Source organism: Crocodylus siamensis, chromosome 7 (assembly GCF_052110815.1).
Source record: "Crocodylus siamensis isolate JL-2025a chromosome 7, ASM5211081v1, whole genome shotgun sequence".
NCBI classification, from domain to species: Eukaryota; Metazoa; Chordata; order Crocodylia; family Crocodylidae; genus Crocodylus; species Crocodylus siamensis.
The window spans coordinates 61,505,632-61,526,129 of NC_143401.1; the positions used below are offsets into that span (position 1 = coordinate 61,505,632).

Sequence of the window (20,498 nt, forward strand, 5' to 3'; positions counted from 1 at the left end):
CTACACATTAGGCACGGAAGGCTTCATGCCCCCACATAATATTGAACAGGTTCACAGAGGACTGGCTCAGAATAATACTCTACTTTCCTAGGATTCTAAGTTTAAACTGGGTTTAAAGTTTATTTAAAATATTACAAGCATCCTGTCTGCCCACACCCTCTATGCCCCTTGCCTTCCTTTTTTCCTGGGCTTCATCATTCTATGCTGCCACTCCAAGATGGGCAGCGCACAAACTTCCTCCAGTTACTGGATAATATAACAGTTTTGTCAACAGTCTGTATTTGTCTTTATTCAGAGAATTAAGCTGGGTTTCTATCTATGAATAGATAGTAGTGGAATCTGTATAGTGTTGCTTTGATCTGGCAAAATATATTTGTTTAGAGCATCCTTTTTAATTGGGTCTTTGTGTATTCTGTAGCCCTACTGAACTAGTACATGTCAATGCCCAGAGGCAGTCTTATGAAGTAATGCTTACCATCAATGGGTCCATATTCTGATTTCACACCAATTATACACTATATTATGTAACTTCACTGACTTCATTAGTGTTAGTCCTGACTACTTGCATACTCCTATAAGTGAGAATCTGTCCCAAATATTTGTATTTCTGTATAACAGGAGTGTCAAATGTATGGATATGGCCTGAAGAGCTCTACAATCCAGCCCTTGGTGGTGCCCACCCCTCTTCTCCCTACATACACAGTGCCCAGAATGTGTTCCATCCATGGCACTCAGTCAAGCCAGTTCCTGGCCTGTGCCACTTGTTGTGGCTGGTCCCATGCTATGCCACCTACATGACTTGCTGCTAGTCTCTGTCTGTGTCACCACACTGCACAGGATGTGGCCCCAGTGGGGCAGCCTGCTGGAGCCAGTTCCCAAGTTATGCCACCTGCTGGTGCTGGTTCCTGTGCAGTGCAGTGCAGTCCAGGACCCAACCCCAGTGAGCAGCACAGCCTGTCCAGGACCCAACCCCAGTGAGCTGTGCAGGCAGCATAACTTACAACCAGTCCAAGTAGGGCATCCTTCTGGGGCCAGTCCTGGGCTGTGTCACTTGCTGGGGGTGATGTCTTGAACTGTCCTGGGGTGGGATAAGGTAGATAAGGTGGGTTACCTATGATAGATAAGGTATGCAGGTGTGGGAGATGATCCATTGTCTTAATCTGGCCAGTGGACCAGCTCCAGCCCACTCATCTGGAAGACTTTGACACCCTTGCTGTAGAATTTGTAAAATTAGTCTTTGTCTAGGGATGCATATAACTGATTTAGCAAAATGGACACCTGCATCATTCTGGAAACTAGATTGAAAACATCTGATATATTATTAAGAAGTAATTTCAGTTGGGTTCCATTAACAATAACTTAATCTTTTTAAAGTTTACTTCAATGTTACATTGAGAATATGTATTAAACAATTTAATTTGGCACTTTAATTTTCTATGGTCATAAATCTTTTTTGACTCTTAATGAGAACTGATAGTAATCCAGCTAGCAGATGTTTAATTACTATCATGTGGCTTGGGTTTAAACTAAAACCATCTGAGTACAAGGAGCAGCCTCGTGCATCTGTCATGGATTAAGACTATGGAGATGCAGTTTGCTATTGCAGTCTCATTTAGAATTTACATTTCCTATACATTACTTATATTTCCCATTTCCTTTTCATCCTAAATGAGGCTGTTTAAACATTTATTTTTCTGTTAATTTTTTTTCAGTGACAAAATACATGTCAGCACCTTTTCTGGTAATTCTTCAGTGTCTTATCAATGGAAGACTTTCTACCAGAAACAAAACTACTTAAATGGGAGAAGTAGAAGTAAAATGGAAAGTAAAATGCAAACAGAAAACAGAAATCAGACATACTTAGGAAAATGCTGATGACAAGCCAGAGAGAGATCATTATAAAGTTTTAGCCTTTCCTGTTTATTGCATTGATGTAGTACAAGGGGAAAATAAGTCTGTTTTTTTTCCCTTTATTAACAATTTTAATTAACTTTTAATTGATTTCTAGGAAGATAAATGATTTCATTGCAGTGTCTCACACTGAGGACCTTGGCTGGATGTTAAACATGCATAGAAACTTCCTGACAATTGAGCTAATAATCAAATATTTTTACATTTTGTTATCTCCCCACATGTCTCTAGGCTTATTTATAAATGCAAACAAATGAAGCTACCTTGCACACAGAATGCACTTTACTTAAAAGGATGTACAGGGGTAGTTAGGAAGGGCAAGGCAGAGATGGAACTGGGGACTAGCTTCCCAGATTAAGGACAATAAGAAGTCCTTTTTTAAATATATAGGGGATAAAAAGAAGGTCCTGGTGTCCCTTGCAGCACACGTTGGGAAATTTGGTCGTCACACCAGACGGCAAAGCTAACATGTTTAACGATTTCTTTGCCTCCGTCTTCCTAAGTAGGGACCAGAACAGCCACTTTCCTGCTGGGCCCCCCTCAGGCCCCAGGGGAGGCACACCTGGGCCACGGGTTAGTGAGGATTTAGTTAGGGGGCTTCTGGAGGGGTTGGATGTATTCAAGTCAGCCGGCCAGGATGATCTCCACCCTAGAGTTCTAAAGGAACTGGCCGAGGTCATTGCAAGTCCCCTGGCATGGCTTTACGAGCACTCGTGGTGCTCTGGTGAGGTACCGGAGGACTGGAAGAGGGCCAACGTGGTCCCCATCTTCAAAAAAGGAAAGAAGGAGGACCCGGGAAACTATAGGCTGGTTAGTCTTACCTCGATCCTAGGCAAGCTGTTTGAGAAAATTATGCTGGCACACATCCAGAAGGGGCCAGCAGGAGACTGCATGCTTAGGGGCAACCAACACGGGTTCATCAGTGGCAGGTCCTGTCAGACCAACCTGGGGGCCTTTTACGATCAGATCAACAGATCATTAGGTGCAGGGGTAGCAGTGGACATAGTCTTCCTGGACTTCCAGAAGGCTTTCAACACTGTCTCTCACCCCGTTCTCATTAAGAAATTGGGGGGCTGTGGTGTCAACACCCACACAGTCAAATGGGTCACCAGCTGGCTGGAGGACCGCACCCAGAGGGTGGTAGTGGATGGGTCCTTCTCAACCTGGAAGGACCTGGGCAGTGGGGTTCCACAGGGCTTGGTCCATGGGCCCGCACTGTTCAACAGCTTCATCAGTGACATGGACAAGGGGGTAAAAAGCACCCTGTTCAAATTTGCTCATGACACTAAGATGTGGGGGGATGTGGGCACACTAGAAGGAAGCAACAGGCTACAATCAGACCTGGACAGGTTACAAGGGTGGGTGGATGAGAATAGGATGGGATTCAACACAGACAAGTGCAAAGTGATGCACCTGGGGAGGAATAACCGACACCATACCTACAGGTTGGGGAACTCCCCTTTTGTCAGCACAGAGGCGGAAAAGGAACTTGGAGTCATCATTGATGCCAAGATGAACATGGGCTGGCAGTGTGTGGAGGCAGTCAGGAAGGCCAACCGTACCTTGTCATGCATCCACAGATGCATCTCGAGCAGGTCTAAAGACGTGATCCTCCCCCTCTATGCGGCACTGGTTAGGCTGCAGTTGGAGTACTGCATCCAGGTCTGGGTGCCACACTTCAAGAGGGATGTGGACAGCATGGAGAGGGTCCAGAAGAGGGCCACTCATATGATCAGGGGACAGCAGGGCAGGCCCTATGAGGAGAGGCTATGGGACCTGAACCTGTTCAGCCTCTACAAGAGAAGGCTGAGGGGGGATCTTGTGGCCTGTTGTAAACTAGTCAGGGGGGATCAGCAGGCAATGGGGGAGTCATTGTTCCCCCGAGCACCGCCAGGAGTGACCAGGAATAACGGTTTAGGTTAGATATCAGGAGGTGCTACTTCACGGTCAGGGTGGCTAGGGTCTGGAACCACCTTCCAAGAGAAGTGGTGCAGGCTCCTACCCTGGGGGTGTTTAAGAGGAGGTTAGATGAACATCTTGCTGGTGTTGTTTGACCCCAGTACTCTTTCCTGCCATGGCAGGGGGTCGGACTAGATGATCTGCTCAGGTCCCTTCCGACCCTAGAAACTATGAAACTATAATTTACATGACCTTATTCACTATGCCTTATTTTAATTGAATTTTATTGAGAGAGATGGAAAAGAACAGATCAGCATTCAAATGATACTGAGATGCTACTGTGAATCCGATGCCCGCTGGCATGAAGGCAACAATCATTTTGTTGATATTTAAAATAGCAGGTACTGGGTTTGGATTAATCGCTTGAATAATGTAAATTGTTGAAAATGTTAACCAAATCAAAGCCAAACTGTCTATGAGATTCACAAGTTTAGATTTAACATTTCTAGATTTTTTTCTATATTTTATCTGTATTAATGTGGAACTCTTTGCTTTCTAAGTCATTCTCATTATAGAGTTGCTGACTTATGAAGCAGAAACCACAGAAAATTTCATAAGATTCACAATTCTGTGTTCATATGATTGCCAGATTATTTTTTCAGACTGGAGTTTTTAGAAAAAGAGGAAGTATCTTGAATTTTTTGGAGCTTATCTGGATCAACTCTCAAATTATATTTAACTTCGCCTCTCAGTAATTTTTTGTTTTCAGTAACTTTCTCCTAAAGTGTGAGCTACTGCTATACAGGATAGAGGCAGGGTAGACATACTCTGTGGAAACTTAAAACATTTTTTTTGGTTCATGAAACAACTTAAATACTTATTGAAATGTATTTGCATGTTTAATTATATTGTACTGTTGTTACTAAACTTTAACTAAGGTGACATAATTAGTTTAACTAAGAAGCAGATATATTAGCTTGGATGGTGTGCCATGCTAGGCTGACTATATTGTGTCAATTCAGTTGGCATAGCTGTTTCTATGTAGCACTGTCAATGTTATCTGTTACAACAGGTTAATAGAGCTGATTTGGTTTTAGGCTTTTTGCACTGGCTAGTAAAGTATTAAAGTAGAGTAAGAAGTGTGCTGCTATGAGCTTTTGTTATACTGTGTACAGACATTTCAGGAGGTTAGGGAGAGGTTAAATCATGTTAAAAATGGCCACCTGATCTAGCTTAGTTTTCTGAGGTGCACACCTTACACCTGGGCTAGGTACAGACATTCAAAAAGCCCAAAGCAGAATCAATCTAAGGTGGACAGTTTTCTGCAAGAAGCATAGTTTTAATTCGTATAGAACAGAAGATACATTCTTTCTTTGGTTGTGGGGAGCTGGAGCAAATTTTAAACCCTGTACTTTCATTTTAAAACCAGTCTGTGCACTTCTGTTCTGTTACAGGTATAAACCAGTTTCTGATCACTTAGGTAAACGTGTAATGTCTGTACCTGGCTTTTGATCCCTAGTTAGGTCAATTTAAGTGTGAACCATAAAGAAATTACAGGACAGATTTGTCTTAAATGGATGACCCAACCTAAGTTAACCCTAATTCCAAGGTAATCTAACTTAGATCAGGTTAGACCAATCTATGTGTTTCAAACTTCTGTACAGTTCCCATCACAACCTCCAGGCTTGGAAAGCTCAGTTGTTGGCTCCAGCTCTGGGACTGCACTTTTCCTACCTGCCCGCCTGGCACCAGGCTATTTTTAAGCTCCCTCCCACAACTTGCCCCACTCCTAAAACAGACAACCCTCCTCCCCATGGACCAGCCAGCCTCACTTCCCCCAGCCCAGAAGCTGTTCTCAGTAACAGTTTTATCAGTGTTCACCAATACTAGGAGCTGAAGAAGAAAGTCAGAGTGTGGTGGGTGGGGACGAGAGGTATGGGAGGGTAGGTTCACTAGAGGGGTTGTCTGTCTGGAGTTGGGAGGGGTGGTCAGAAGAATAACTCCTGGTCCCAGGGGGTGGGGGAGAAAGACCCAATTCCCTCAACCTCCCCCCATGGACCCTGCAACCCCCACAATCCCACTAAATCCTCCCAGACCCCACCAACCCCCTTTCAACACCTGCCTGCCTTCCCTGATCACACTGATCCCTTCTGCAGACCCCACGTGCCCATCCAGTTCCCCAGTCCCTCCTGCAGACTCTGCTAACTCCTCCCCTGTGCAGACTCTTTCTGCCTCCCCCCAATCTCTCCTGTGGATCCCAACTGCCCCCTGATTCCCCTCTTCAGTCACCACCCCCCTGCTAACCACTTGCTCCTTCTTCCCTCCCCTCCCCGCCAGAGCCTACTTGACCCTATGCTCCCAAATCTCCCCCACATTAGTACCTGCATCTCAGCTATCTTAGATTGGGTAGCTATTTGTAACTCAATCTAATCTCTCCCTAACCTCTCCAAGTAGCTGTATGCAGCCATAGTGTGCACTAAGAAATTAATATGCAGTACCTAGCACATTGTAATTTCACAACTTCATTTCTTCTATTTCAATATTCCCATGTAAAGAAGCCCTAACATGCTGACCTTTAAAATGTACCTTAATAATAATGCATCTTTCTCTTTTCTGTTAGGCTACTGATGCAGATGCTGGAATAAATGGTCAAGTCCATTACAGTTTGGCAAACTTCAACACTCTCTTTCGTATCACAGCAAATGGTAGCATTTACACAGCAGTTAAACTGAATAGAGAAGTTAGGGACTATTATGAACTTATTGTTGAAGCAACAGATGGAGCTGTGGACCCCCGTCGTTCAACATTAACTGTGGCAATCAAGGTTCTGGATATTGATGACAACAGTCCTGTGTTTACTAATGCATCCTACACAGTCTCTGTTCCAGAAAATTTACCCCCTGGCACAGTTTTCTTACGATTAGAGGTGAGCCATTTTGGATTAAAGGTTTGCTCCACAATGTTGTTACTTGTATATGAGGTTAAACATGTTCTCATTTAACTGATTTGCTAGTAAGTCCAAAGTAAAAGATTAAAAATTAGTAGGGAAAAGTGGTACCTAAGCTAGACCATCTTTTGCAAATGTGTGATCTTTGCATGAATGAATGAAAAAATAGACATATATTTTTCATTTCTACAAATTAAAAAAAAAAAAGAATTTGGAAAGCCAACATGATTTGAAAAGCTAACAGCCTTGTAAGTACAATACTTTTGAAGTACATTGAAACAATATGAGAATTTTTAAATGTCCATTAAATTTCTGTTGTGGTTCCACCATTTTGATCTTCCAAGTTTACTGGGCGCATTTACATGAGACACTACTACACATCATTACTGCATATTTGGTTAGTTACTTGCATTAGGAAATACTAAATAAATATGCAGTAACCAGAGTTACTGTGTAGTTGAACTGGTGAAAGTCTTTTAGGTGATGCTAGTGCACAGTAGCCTAATAATATGGCACAGTAACTTGTTAGCACTGTCCATGTTGTGATGCACTACCGTGCAATATTTTTCAGGTACTACGCAGTCAGGATTTTTTGTAGATGTGCACACTCTAATAGTTTTAATGCAAAATTCTGTAACTACATGGGAAATGTATTTGTTATCTTAAAAGCGGCAGGAAGTTTCCCACCAATCACCAAGATAGTTGGAGAAAAAAACAATTGACAATATGTAATTGAAATGAAAGAAACAATGAAAAGACAAGAAAATTTAAAGTTCTTAGTGCTATCAAAGAAATTAGAAGTAAGGGGGGAGAGGAAAGCATAATAATGTAGTTTTCTATGTGTTATACACTATTAGCTTAAAAATAATTTTTCTTTCCCCCTCCTGCTTGGTTTACTCTAGGCAAAAGATGTTGACCTTGGTTCAAACGTTAGTTATCGCATACGGACTCAGGAAGTTCTAGAGTTTTTTGCACTGAATAAGTTTACAGGAGAGCTGTCACTTTTGAAGCCCTTGGATTACGAGTCATTTGTTGGCACAGAAGCAACCTTTACCTTCCTTGTAGAAGCCTTTGATACTGGGGGCACTATGCCTCCAGGTCTGGCTTCTGTCTCAGTCATAGTAGAGGTAAGTGGCAAACTCTCAGTTGATATCATCCTTTCCTTTGTTACAAAATATTCTAAAAACTCTTCAAAGTGTTTTGATTAATCAGCGTCTTCGTTTTCTGCCTATTTTGCCCTGTCTCCCTCACTTTTCTTGTATGCAAAACTGTATTTTTACACAGCAGTAACTTACTTTTGAAAGGGCTGAAATAGATAACTATATAATTACTTTGAACCTTATGCAAGTACATAATAATGTGCTGGTTCCTAGATTTAGGAATTAAAATAAAGATGTGTGAATACTTCATAAATGAATAAACATTTAATTCTTTATGATTCCCAAAAGGTTTAAATATTCTTATGGGATTGCTTGGAAAAATGGTGCCAACATTTTTCATTTTAACATCTCATAAATTGCAATTTTATAAACAATTCTTATGTATCAAGTGCTTATGAAGCATGCTATGTCTTACATTTTAGTTTTTTGCTGCATAAAGATACAGCCTTACAAAGGAAAGTAGCTTTTTTCTTCTTGAACAATAATGTAATCTTTATGTAGTGACTGTCAGTTTGAACTTGAGTATGTAACCTCACATCTCTGTGCTGCTTTAACTTATTCTTCATCTGGCAAATGGGGATAATGGTATTATTTAGAAAGCACTTAAAGATCCACAAAAGGGAGTATTATATAAGAACAAAATAGCTATATTTTTCCTCCTCTTCATGAACTGACTCATGCAGTCACATCTCTGACGAGAAGCCATTTTAGAATCCTTTATCAGATGATGATTCCTGATCTTTCATGACTACAGGAGAGGTGGTCCAGCACTTGATTCTCACTTCACTTTGTGTAGTTTTGTGACAGAATTGCAATGAGCTGAGAGAAAAATGGAGTTAGGTCATCAACATTTTCTTTATGCAATAAAAGTTGGCATGTTGGCAAACATGTGAAACTTGCAATTTAGTGCAACAACTTTCATATTTAGAGTCCCGAGTTCAGATATACTTTTGGCTATAACAAAAATCATTATGTTGGTTTTAATGTAGTAGGTGTTTGTCCTCTCTTTAAATTGCTGCAAACTTGTGAATGATTGAGTTTGATTGTCATATTCTGCTGTACTTAGAAGAATCCCGGTTCTGGGAAACATCACTGAGTGTTTGTTTTGAAAACAGAAGTGCATTGATTACAAGGTTTTTACAGTCTGTCAATTATTGCCTATACCATTTCTTTTTGACTTCCTTCACTTGCAGATTACTGATTTAGGTTCAGCTAGTGTTCCATAAAAATCCTAACTCTTTTAGTATGCTCTCTGAGTCTGTGCAATCAGAATTTGCCAATCCATTATATTTTTAAGGATAATTTGTCAAAAACTGAACAGATGTAGATCATTTTGTCTGAAGCTCCTTACTCCAAAGAGGAAATGAATTTCCTTAGGAAGGTACAGAATTCTTTGCAATCCTTAAAAATAGCTTAAAAGAACAGCAATTCATTATTATTTATTGGTGTTGCTATAATGCAACTCAAGAACTAAAACCCCACTGTGCTATAAGCCATGCAAAGGTGAAACAAAAAGATAGGTCAAGATGTCTGAGCTAACAGGCTAGGTAGAAAAATTGTGACAACAAATGGCTATACAGAAAAGATGAGGTTGAAAGGGACATCTTCTGACCCTCTATAAGGGCAGCCATGGGTTCTTCATTACAGGACATTTTAAGTCAAAATAGGATTTTTTTTCTTTCTTTTTATAGGATATATGCAGTAGCTCAAGCAAGAATTTATTCAGGGAAATGCTATGGCATGTATTATGTAGAGGTCAGATTACATGCTCACAGGGGGCCCTTCAGGCAATGAATATAGGAGGAAGATGATTCAGTATTAAACAATATGACAGATATGCACCTCAAGTTACTGCCAGTCTACCTGGTTTCAAGTTTGTTTTAGGAATTTATGCAAAGGAAGTTGCAAGTAGGGATTTGAAGCAAAATAATGAAATATCTTTGCAGATGTATTTTGGATGCTTTTCCCAAGCTGGAGGGGTATGGAGGCTAATGTGGTGTTGCTTGTTTGAAAACTTAACAAATTAGTGATAGAACTAGATGTCATAGACTGAGCTGTAGGCATAGATTTCATAGATTTCATAGACATTAGGGCTGGAAGGGACCTTGGGAGATCATCGAGTCCAGCCCCCTGCCCAAAGGGCAGGAAGTCAGCTGGGTTCATAGGATCCCAGCAAGATAAGCATCCAATTTACTCTTGAAGGTGTTCAGTGTAGGTGCTTGAACCACCTCCGCTGGCAGACTGTTCCAGACCATGGGGGCTCGGACAGTAAAGAAATTCTTCCTTATGTCCAGCCTGAAATGGCCTTGCAGGAGTTTGTGACCATTCGACCTCGTCATCCCTTGGGCGCTCTGGTGAACAGACGTTCCCCCAGATCCTGGTGGTCACCCCTGATAAACTTAGAGGTGGCCATCAGATCATCCCTGAGCCTGCGCTTTTCCAGGCTAAAGAGTCCCATGGCTCTCAGCCTGTCATCGTAAGATGTTTTCCTGACCTCTGATCATGCGCGTGGCTCTCCTCTGGACTCTCTCAAGCTTCTCCACATCCTTTTTGAATTGTGGAGCCCAAAACTGGATGCAGTACTCCAGCTGCGGCCTCACCAAGGCCGAGTACAAGGGGAGAATGACATCCCGGGATTTGCTCGAGAAGCATCTATGGATGCACGCCAGCATTTTGATCGCTTTACTAGCCGCAGCATCGCATTGCAGGCTCATGTTCATCTTGTGGTCAATGATGACCCCCAAGTCTCTTTCTTCTGTAGTGCTAACCAACGTAGCACTGCCAAGCCTATAAGGGTGCTGCAGGTTTTTCCTCCCAAGGTAGAGAACCTTGCATTTTTCGGTGTTAAACACCATGAGGTTCTCATCTGCCCATTTGCTGAGCTTGTCCAGGTCAGCCTGGATCACCCGCCTGTTCTCTGGCGTGGATGCTTTGCCCCAAAGTTTGGTGTCATCGGCGAACTTGGCCAGTCCACTCCTGACTCCAATGTCCACATCGTTAATGAAGATGTTGAACAGTATGGGTCCCAGGACAGAGCCTTGAGGGACCCCACTGGTCACAGGGCACCATGATGAGTGACTGCTATCAATCACAACCCTCTGGGTCCGATCATGAAGCCAATTTCCCAGCCAGCGGATCGTGGTGGAGCCAAGGCCACAACTGGGCAGTTTGGCCAAGAGGTGATCATGGGATACCAGATCAAAAGCTTTTTTGAAGTCAGGATATATGACATCAATCTCTTCTCCCTTGTCCAGGTGATAGGTCACCTGGTCATAGAAGGAAATGAGATTGGTCAAACAAGACCTACCCGCAACAAACCCATGCTGGCTGTCCCTTAGAATGTTATCCTGGGCCAGTCCCTCAAGGATGGCCTCCTTAATAAACTTTTCTAAGATCTTCCCCAGGATAGAAGTCACGCTAATGGGCCTGTAGTTAGCCGGATCCACTCTCCTCCCTTTCTTGAAGATCGGCACCACACTGGCCTTCTTCCAGTTTTCAGGCATGACACCAGAGCACCAGGAGTTTTCAAAGATCCATGCCAGGGGCTGGGCTATGATGCTCGCCAGCTCCTTGAGTACCCTGGGGTGCAGATTGTCAGCGCCAGCTGACTTGAAGGTATCCAGCTTCTCAAGGTGTTCCTTCACGAGGTCAGCATTGATGGAGGGTAGGGGATCCCCCTCACCCAGATTTCCCTGTCCCATAGCAAGCATGGGCATCCTGTGTGACTGATGAAAGACTGACGCAAAGTACCTATTTAATAGGTTGGCTTTTTCCTGGGCGTCAGTTGTCAGTTGCCCCATCTGGTTTAGCAGGGGTCCAACCTTGCCCTTGCTTTTCCTCCGGCTCCCCACATATCTGAAAAAGGACTTTTTGTTGTCCTTGATGCCTGAAGCTAGTTGGAGTTCAGTTGCAGCCTTGGCTTTCCTGGTTTAGTCCCTGCAGGACCGGACCAGCGTGGAGTAATCCTCCTTGGAGGTGAATCCCGTCCTCCATCCTTTGTAGGCTTTCCTTTTTAGCCACAGTAGGTCTGCTAGGTCTCTGGAGAGCCAGGGGGGCTGCTGTGCCTTCTTGCTGCCTTTCCTTCATGTTGGAATAGATTTTGCTTGTGCACTGAGGATCGCTTCCTTGAGAAGCAACCACTCTTCTTGAACTCCCCTCTCCCTGGGGTCATGGTCCCTGAGGGCCTGACCGACTAGCCTCTTGAGCTTATCAAAGTTGGCTTTTCTGAAGTCAAGGACTTCTGTGTTGCTGACTGACTTGCCATCTTTACGGCAGATGGTGAAGGTGATCAGCTCGTGGTCACTGTCACCCAACTTCCCATCATTCACTAGGTTGCCGATTAGGTCGTCCCCCATAGCCAGTACCAGGTCAAGCAGCGCTTTGCCTCTCATTGGCCCATAGACTTCTTGAGTCAGGTAGAGGTCATCCACGCACGAGAGAAAGCTTTGCGCCCACTCAGATTTAGCTGAATGGTCTTCCCACGAGATGTCCGGGTAATTGAAGTCACCAATGACAACCAAGGTCCTGGAGCAAGTGGCCTCAGTCAGTTCCCGGGCGAACTCCTGGTCAAGCTCGGGACTTTGAGTGGGAGGTCTGTAGTAGACTCCCAGCGTTGTGTCCCCTGTGCCGAATTCCCCACGAATTTTTACCCAGAGGGTCTCTAGCTGTCCATGCCGGCCGCCAACATCAGCTTGCAGGGACATGTAGCTTTCCTTCACATAGAGAGCTACACCCCCGCCCCTTTTGTCAACACGATCCCTCCTGTATAGGGTATAGCCCTCTATACCCGTGGTCCAGTCATGGGTGGAGTCCCACCAGGTCTCCGTTATCCCAATGACATCATATTTCTTTGCACTGAGCAGGAGGACGAGCTCGTCCTGCTTGTTGCCCAGGCTCCTGGCATTAGTGTACAGGCAGGCAAGTGTGCCCTTGGGGGCTCTTGCCTTGCCCACAGATTGTGCCAGGGCTGGGGCAGGGGTGGGCTCCCTTAAGTGCCCCCTTAAGTGCCTTGGTCCTCTGGTTTTGCAAGGGCCATTCAGCAGGCCAGCAGGGGCAGTAGTCCCCCCATCCCCCAGCGGGCTTAGTTTAAAGCCCGGTGGAGCAGGTCAGCCAGCCTGGCTGAGAAGAGCCTCCTCCCCAGGGGAGAGAGGTGGAGGCCATCTCTTCCCAGCAGCTCGCTGCCTCTCTCTCCAAAGAGCGGGCTGTGGTCATGGAAGCCAAAGCCTTCCCGATAACACCAGCGCTGCAGTCTTTGGTTCACCGCGTGGATCCTCCTCTCCCTCCTCAGCCTATAGCCCGAGACTGGGAGGATCGACAAAAACACCACCTGAGCTCCCAGACCCCTAAGCCCCACTCCCAACTCCCTGTAGCACCTCATGACCTGGCTGGGGGTGCTCCGAGCTATGTCATTGGTGCCCATATGAATAAGGAGCATGAGGTAGTGGTCTGTGGGCTGGAGGAGCTGCAGGATCCTCTCCGCAATGTATTGGATGCGGGCCCCCGGGAAGCAGCAGACTTCCCGGGCTAAGGGGTCGGGGCGGCAGATTGCCCCCTCAGTGCCCCGCAGGATGGAGTCTCCCACAACAAACACCTTACGCTTTGTCTTGGGGAGAGCGGAGTCAGTAGCTGCGGTCGAGCCTAGGTTGCCTGCACATGAAAAGCCTCAACTTTCTCCTCACTATTTTGCTGCTTGTCTCAAGGAATTTGCCCATGGGAAGCCTCACCTCAACCTGCCCTTAAATCAGAAAATCCAGGACCATCAAGGTAGAATTTTTGCCAGCTCCATGAAGGTTTCCCTTTCAGTCATCCAAAAATTATGCCCTCCCACCCCACCTGCCCCACAGCAATTAAAGAGGTGTGTCTGGAGTATCAATTGCTCTGTTCAATTACACTTTACTATAGCCAGTTACTAACTTAACAAAACAGCAAATTGATTTATTACATAGAAGAAGATAATTGTACAAGAAAAATTGACTATATCGTTTGGAGACAAAGTACAAAAACCATATAAAATGCCCCTCCCTCTTTCCTGACTACCATACAGTCCTTTAGAGAGTCCTACTAAATGAACAGAGCCTGGGAAACCAGCAGGAAGAATTAAAAGTCCTTGAATAATCTCAGAACTATGACATGATTGGAATAACAGATATTTGAAAGGACAGGCAGGGGAAAAGAGGAGGAGGAGTTACACTTCATGTAAAAGAGCCATATGATAGCTCAGATCTCCAATATGAAGCTGGAGATAGGCCTGTTGAGGGTCTCTGGATTAGGGTCAGAGGAGAAAGCAACCAGGATGATGTTATCCTGGGGGTCTGGTCTAGACCACCAGACCAGAAGGAAGTGGTGGATGAGGCTTCTTTCAAACAGCTACTGGAAGTTTCCTGATCACAGGCTCTGGTTCTCAAAGGGGTCTTCAATGACCCTAACATCTTCTGGGAGGGCAATACAGCAGTACATAGACAATCCAGGAAGTTTTTGGAGAGTACTGGGGACAACATCCTGGTTCAAGTGCTGGAGAAGCAAACTAGAAGCCATGCTCTTCTTGACTTGCTGCTTACAAACAGGGATGAATAGGTGAGAGGTGAGCAATGTAGTAGTAGATGGCAACTTGGGATGGCACACCAGTGACTGTGTTCAGAAACCTGAGGAATGGAAGGAAGGAGAGCAGCAGAGTAAGGACCCTGGAGTTCAGAAAATCAGATTTCAACTCACTCAGGGAACTCATGGTCATGATCCCCTGGGAAGCCATTCTGAGGAGGGGAGAGCTAGCTGTACAAGAAACCTGACTGAGAGTGCAGGAACAAACCAACCCAATGTGCAGGAAGACTAGCAAGTATGGCAGAAGACCAGCTTGGCTTAGCAGGAAACTCTTCAGTAAAGTAAATCACAAAAAGGAAGCTTATAAGAAGTGGAAACTTGGACAAATAACTAGGAAAGAGCATTGCTCAGGCATGCAGGGATAAAGTCAGGAAGGACAAAATGCATTTGGAGTTGTAGCTAGCAAGGGATGTGAAGGGTAACAAAAAAGATTTCTACAAGTATATCAGTAGCAAGAAGAGGATCAGGGAAAGTGTGGGTCCCTTACTGAATTTGGGAGAAAACCTTATGACAAAGGATACAGAAAAGGCTGAAGTGCTTAATGCCCTTTTTGCCTCAGTCTTCACAAGCAAGTTCACCTTCCAGACTACTGCATCTGGCAGCACAGTTTGGGGAGGAGGTGAGAAGTCCTTAGTGGCAAAAGAACAGGTTAGGGACTATTTAGAAAAGATGGATGTGTACAAATCCAAGGGGCCAGATGGGATGCTTCCAGGGGCTCTGAGGGAGTTGGCTGACATGATTGCAGAGCTGTTGGCAACTTTGACAACTGTTGGCATCTTTGACAACTCATGGCAATCAGAAGAGGTCCTGGATGACTGGAAAAGGACAAACAGAGTGCCCATCTTTAAGAAAGGGAAAAAGGAGGATCCAGGGTACTACAGACCAGTCAGACACCTCAGTCCTTGGGAAAGTCATGAAGCAGGTCATCATGGAATCTATTTGTAAGCACTTGGAGGAGAAAAAAAATTAGGAACAGATGTCTGACAAACCTGATTGCCTTCTATGACAAGGTGACTTGTTTTATGGATACAGGGAGAGCAGTGAATGTGGTATACCTTGATTTTAGAAAGCTGATGGGTTTTGTTTGTAACTGTATTGATCTAGGGACATAGGGAGGCAAGCCTTCATTTTAGCAAAGCTTTTGATACAGTCTCCCACAACATTCTCATAGGCAAACTAAAGATGTATAGGGTGGATGAATGGACAGTATGGCGGATAGAAAACTGGCTGGAGCATAGGGCTTAGAAAGTAGTAATCAAGGGCTCAATGTCTAGTTGGCAGCCAGTATCAAGTGGAGGGTCCCAGGGGTTGGTCCTCGGGCTGATTGATTCTGTATCTTCATCAATGACCTGGAATATGGCATATTGTGCACCCTCAGTAAGTTTGGAGGTGACACTAAGCTTGTGGGGAATAGTAGATACACCGGAGGAGAGGGCCAGGATTCAGAGTGACCTAGACAAATTGCAGGATTGGGCCAAAAGCAATTTCATAAGGTTCAACAAGGACAAGTACAAAGTCCTGCACATAAAAAAAAAATCCCATGCACCAGTACAGGCTGGGGCTAACTGGCTGGGCAGCAGCTCTGCAGAAAAGGACCTAGGGGTTATAGTGGACAATAAGCTGAATATAAGCCAGCAGTTTGCCCTTGTTGCCAAGAAGGCTAGGGGCATACTGGACTGTATTGGTAGGTGTGTTGCCAGCAGGTCAAGGGAAGTGATTCTTCCCCTCTGTTCAGCACTGGTGAGGCTACATCTGGAGTACTATGTTCAGTTTTGGGCACCCTGCTACAGGAAGGATGTGGACAAATTGGAGATAGTCCAGCGGAGGGCAACAAAAGTGGTTCGGGGGCTGGGGGCACATGACTTCTGAGGAAAGACTAAGGGAACTGGGCTTATTTAGTCTAGAGAAGAGGAGCCTGAGAGATGGTTTAAAAGAGGATGGAGCTAGACTGTTCTCAGTGGTGGCAGATGACAGGAGGAACAATGGTTCAAGGGAAGTTTAGGTTAGAGATTAAGGAAAAATGTTCTCACTAGGAAGGTAGCAAAACACTGGAACAGTTTACCCAGAGAAGTGGTAGTTCCAAATATATCTTCATAAGATACTCTGAACTCCAAAATCATTCCTGTTTTTAGGATGGGTTCATGACACTGGTATCCTGGGCCAACTGAGACAAGACTCATCATTTTGGTAGCAAATCAGTATTTAAGTAGCAAATAAGAAATGTGTAGTGTCCCGAAAGGCAAACAACGTTTGTTTGGTGTGGCTGACAAAGAGAAAGCAGTGGATGGATTAAAAAGGAGGGTTTACATCATCAAAGTGATGGGGTAAGAATTCTGAATTTTGAAGTGGAATATGATTGCATTCATCAAGGCAAAAAAAAAGGTGCCTAGACAAGAATTTTAACTTTGTGACTAGAAATTTAGCTTTGTGTGTAGCTGTTTTACAGAAGGAGATGTTTACAGAAAGAATCAGCAAGATTATTTTGACATGTAGTTTTTAAAAGAATTTGAAGGCTTAAGCTCTAAAATAACACCTAGTTTACAGGGCTAAATGGCAGTAATAATGATGATTTTTGTCCATGGTGACTGAAAGATGTAGGAAAGCAGGATGGGGGAAAGATTAAGAGGAGATGTCACAGAGGGTCCAAAATTTTAGTTTGTACAGGGCTGGATTGCAGAGAGAAATCTGTTAGTTGTCAGCATATAGATGCTGAATGTATGTTTCTGGATAAGATTACCCAGAGATAGAAGAGAAGGAGACCAAGGATAGTGTGCTGTGGAAATCCTAAATAGGGATGGGTCCTCCAAAAGACTTGCAGGAGTGACCAGAAAGCCTGGATGAGAACAGAGTTATGAAAGGCAGGGAGGACAAGATTTTATGAAAAATGCCTAGTTATCTATGTTAAAGGTAACTAGCAGGTTAAGGATGGTGTGGTGGAACACTGGTTCCTGAGATTTGTCTCAGAAGTGGCTAACAGAAACCTTAGTAAGAGTAGTTTCAGTGGAGTCCAATGGATGGAAACTAGATTGAAAAGTCTAAGATGGAACTGGAAGAAAGGAACTTCATTCCATAATGGCAGATGAATGCTCAGTTTGTCTAAAGATGAGAAGATTAAGGTAGGTAAGACAAAGTGGGAGAAACAAAACTGAAGAAATATATTTTGAGAAGGCATGGCAGGATGCACAGTTTTGGGGACTGGGCATCAGATTCTCAGATCTGAATTCCTTAATCATATTAAAACATACCTCCAGCCGGACTCGTCCCATCCCGAGTGACACACGGCTCCGCCGCTGCTTCTGCTGGCTGGTGCAGACTCAGCCAGGCTCCTCTCATCCACAGCAGCTTGGGGGAACCCAGCTTCTGCCACATGCTGCTCCAGATGGGATGGACCCAGCCGTGTTAGCACCAGCTAGGAAAAGTGGCATGCAGCTGAAGCTGGCTTCCCACAAGCTGCTGGGTCTGCACCAGCCAGTAGAAGCGGTGGCGGAGCCGTGTGCTGCTCAGGATGGGACGGGATGGGATGAGCCTGGCCAGAGCAGCAGGGGCTCAGCTGCATTTTCCCCCTGCCTGTGCCGGTCAGTCCCAAGCAGCACATGGCTTTGCCACCATTTCTGCTGGCCAATGTAGACCCGGCCAGGCTTCTCCCATCCCCAGCAGCACGTGGGAATCCGGCTGCTCCGGATGGGACAGACCTGCCCAGGTCGGCACCAGCCAGCAGAGGCGGCGGTAGAGCCATGTGCCGCTCGGGACTGACCGGCGCAGGCAGGGGGAAAATGCAGCTGAGCCCCTGATGCTCTGGCTGGACTCATCCTGAGGTTCATTTAATGTTTGGAGAGCTCCACATAGCTGGGCTGCATAGAAATGCAAAATATATTTTGACTTATTTGGTTATCACCTTGGGCTGAGATTTTCAAAGCTGAGTCAAAAGGCCAACTTTCATTAAAATGAATGGGATTTAGAGGGCTCCAAATCTTTTATGATATCTTTGTAACATGCCTATCTACCCCTTTTTGCAAATCTAAGCCATAGTTTGGAAGCTCAGCCAAAGAACATAAGAGCTTCTAAACATAAGAGCATAAAAAGTGCCATGCTTGGTCAGCCCCATGGTCCATCTAGCTCAGTATCCTGTCTCGAAAAGTGGCAGAGGTGGATGCTATAGAGGGAGAGTTTTGAACTGGTTAGACCCATTTCATTGTCACTTTCTACAACTTCATTGGTGTCAAAGGTCACATGACATCACTTCCTGATGTGATACCACTTCCTGTAAGGTCTTTGAATATGGCTCGTGGGCCCACTGGCTGATAAAAAGTTCATGATCTGGCCCCATATTCAAAAAAGTTGGATACCCCTGATGTATGGTAATCTGTAAGAAAGTTTGAAATGACAGTCTGTGGTCCCAAAAAGGTTGTGAACCATTACTTTTGATAACCGAGAGTCGATGTAGCTACTGGCCTAGAGACATTGCTTTATATTCTGAGACTTATATTTGGACTTAAAGCCACATAATCTATTGTGTTGGCATGTCTCAAATGCCATCATAGGCTCTTCCTTAGGACATAGAGACAGGTTTATTCAGGTGTGAGTATATCTTAAAGACTTCAACTTTGCTTTATGGAATAGTATGTTCCACTTCCTTCACTTGGCCAAATGTGTCTTGTACGGGGAACACTTGACTGCGTTTTAAACTTTTGTCTCTGCTTGCTTTAATAATTGGCTTTTGCCAGTCCATGCCATGCACACACTGGGGTGCACATCCCTTCTAGTGTACATTTCTGTGAAAAGGAAGACAACATGACCAGTTGTCCACATTTTCGCTTTTCCTCCTGGCCAACTTAGCAATGTGGACTCCAAGAGTAGGTGGGAATCCCCTGTGTATAAATTTAATGGAAACACTTCTCTTGATGAAAATGGAGGTATATTTTCCTTTTTTCTCTCTCTCTTTTTCCCTTCTTTTTAGTAGTTGTTTACCTACAGTGCGTTAAGGGAAAACGTTTAGAGTACTGACAGTCTAAATGAAAAAATCTAAACCTAGCCCAAATAAAATACATCAAGCAATAACATAACAATTGCCCAACCCTCCAGATTATAGCTACTCAACATATAACTACTGGCTTCTGTCTGCCTGTAGTTTTCTGATATATGAACCTGATGCTGTCCAGTAATTCTCCTTTCCTGTATCATTTATATGTGCATTCTGAGGAATCATATGATTATTTTGTGGGTGTAATATATAATATATAAAATAAAGTATATAAAATAAAATATAAATAATATATATTAAATAATATACCTAATATAATATGTAAAAATGATATTTTAATAATATATTAAACATTATATATATATATATATGAAACTTAAATTTTATATATATTTAAATATTTATATTTACTTTAGGACTTACCTAAATCCAGTATTTGAAGTAAAAACTTGTCAGTAAATTAAATGGCATTATGTTCTTTTTGGGTTGGAAGCTAAGTAATATAAATCTTTCCAGACCTTGGCAATATTGACTTCTATTTAAGTAGGATACTGTTTCGTTAGCATGTGTGGTCCTTCAAAGTAATTGTCCAATCATTGGGAAAACAGTGTATCATTATTTCTTCCCCTTATTACTGCTTTGGTGTCTATTTTATTTTTATTCAGATTTCAGTGCTACAAACTGCTACCATATCATTGCTTTCACCTTAGGCACCAAAGCTAATACAGATAATCAAAAAGGCCCAAGGGAGAATCAGTTCAATCCTCTCAGGTTTCTCTAGGCTGCCTAGACTGGCCCATTAATGAACAGAACTCAAGTTAATTCTTTCATTGAGGAAAATGGACAGGTGTCTGCACTAGCTAAGGCCAGAAGGGGGCACACTCATCCTCTTCCCAGTGTGCCAGACATTAATGAGGGAATGGGAGTGCAACCAAGCAGGGGCCATCCGTCATTGGCTGCCTAGTACATGCCTCCCAAACCCCTGATGCCCCCCTCTGTGGGG

At 44.0% G+C, this 20,498-nt stretch overlaps 1 protein-coding gene across 2 annotated transcripts in view; it reads left to right on the plus strand.

Moving 5' to 3' along the window:
* The window catches only part of PCDH15 (protocadherin related 15), a 1,613,120-nt gene that overhangs the window by 1,323,647 nt on the left and 268,975 nt on the right, over positions 1–20,498 (plus strand). For both annotated transcript variants that reach the window (XM_090057186.1, XM_090057185.1), the window contains 2 exons: positions 6,431–6,736; positions 7,660–7,884. In XM_090057186.1, the coding sequence (XP_089913312.1) occupies positions 6,431–6,736; positions 7,660–7,884 (531 nt within the window). The remainder of the gene's footprint in view (positions 1–6,430; positions 6,737–7,659; positions 7,885–20,498) is intronic.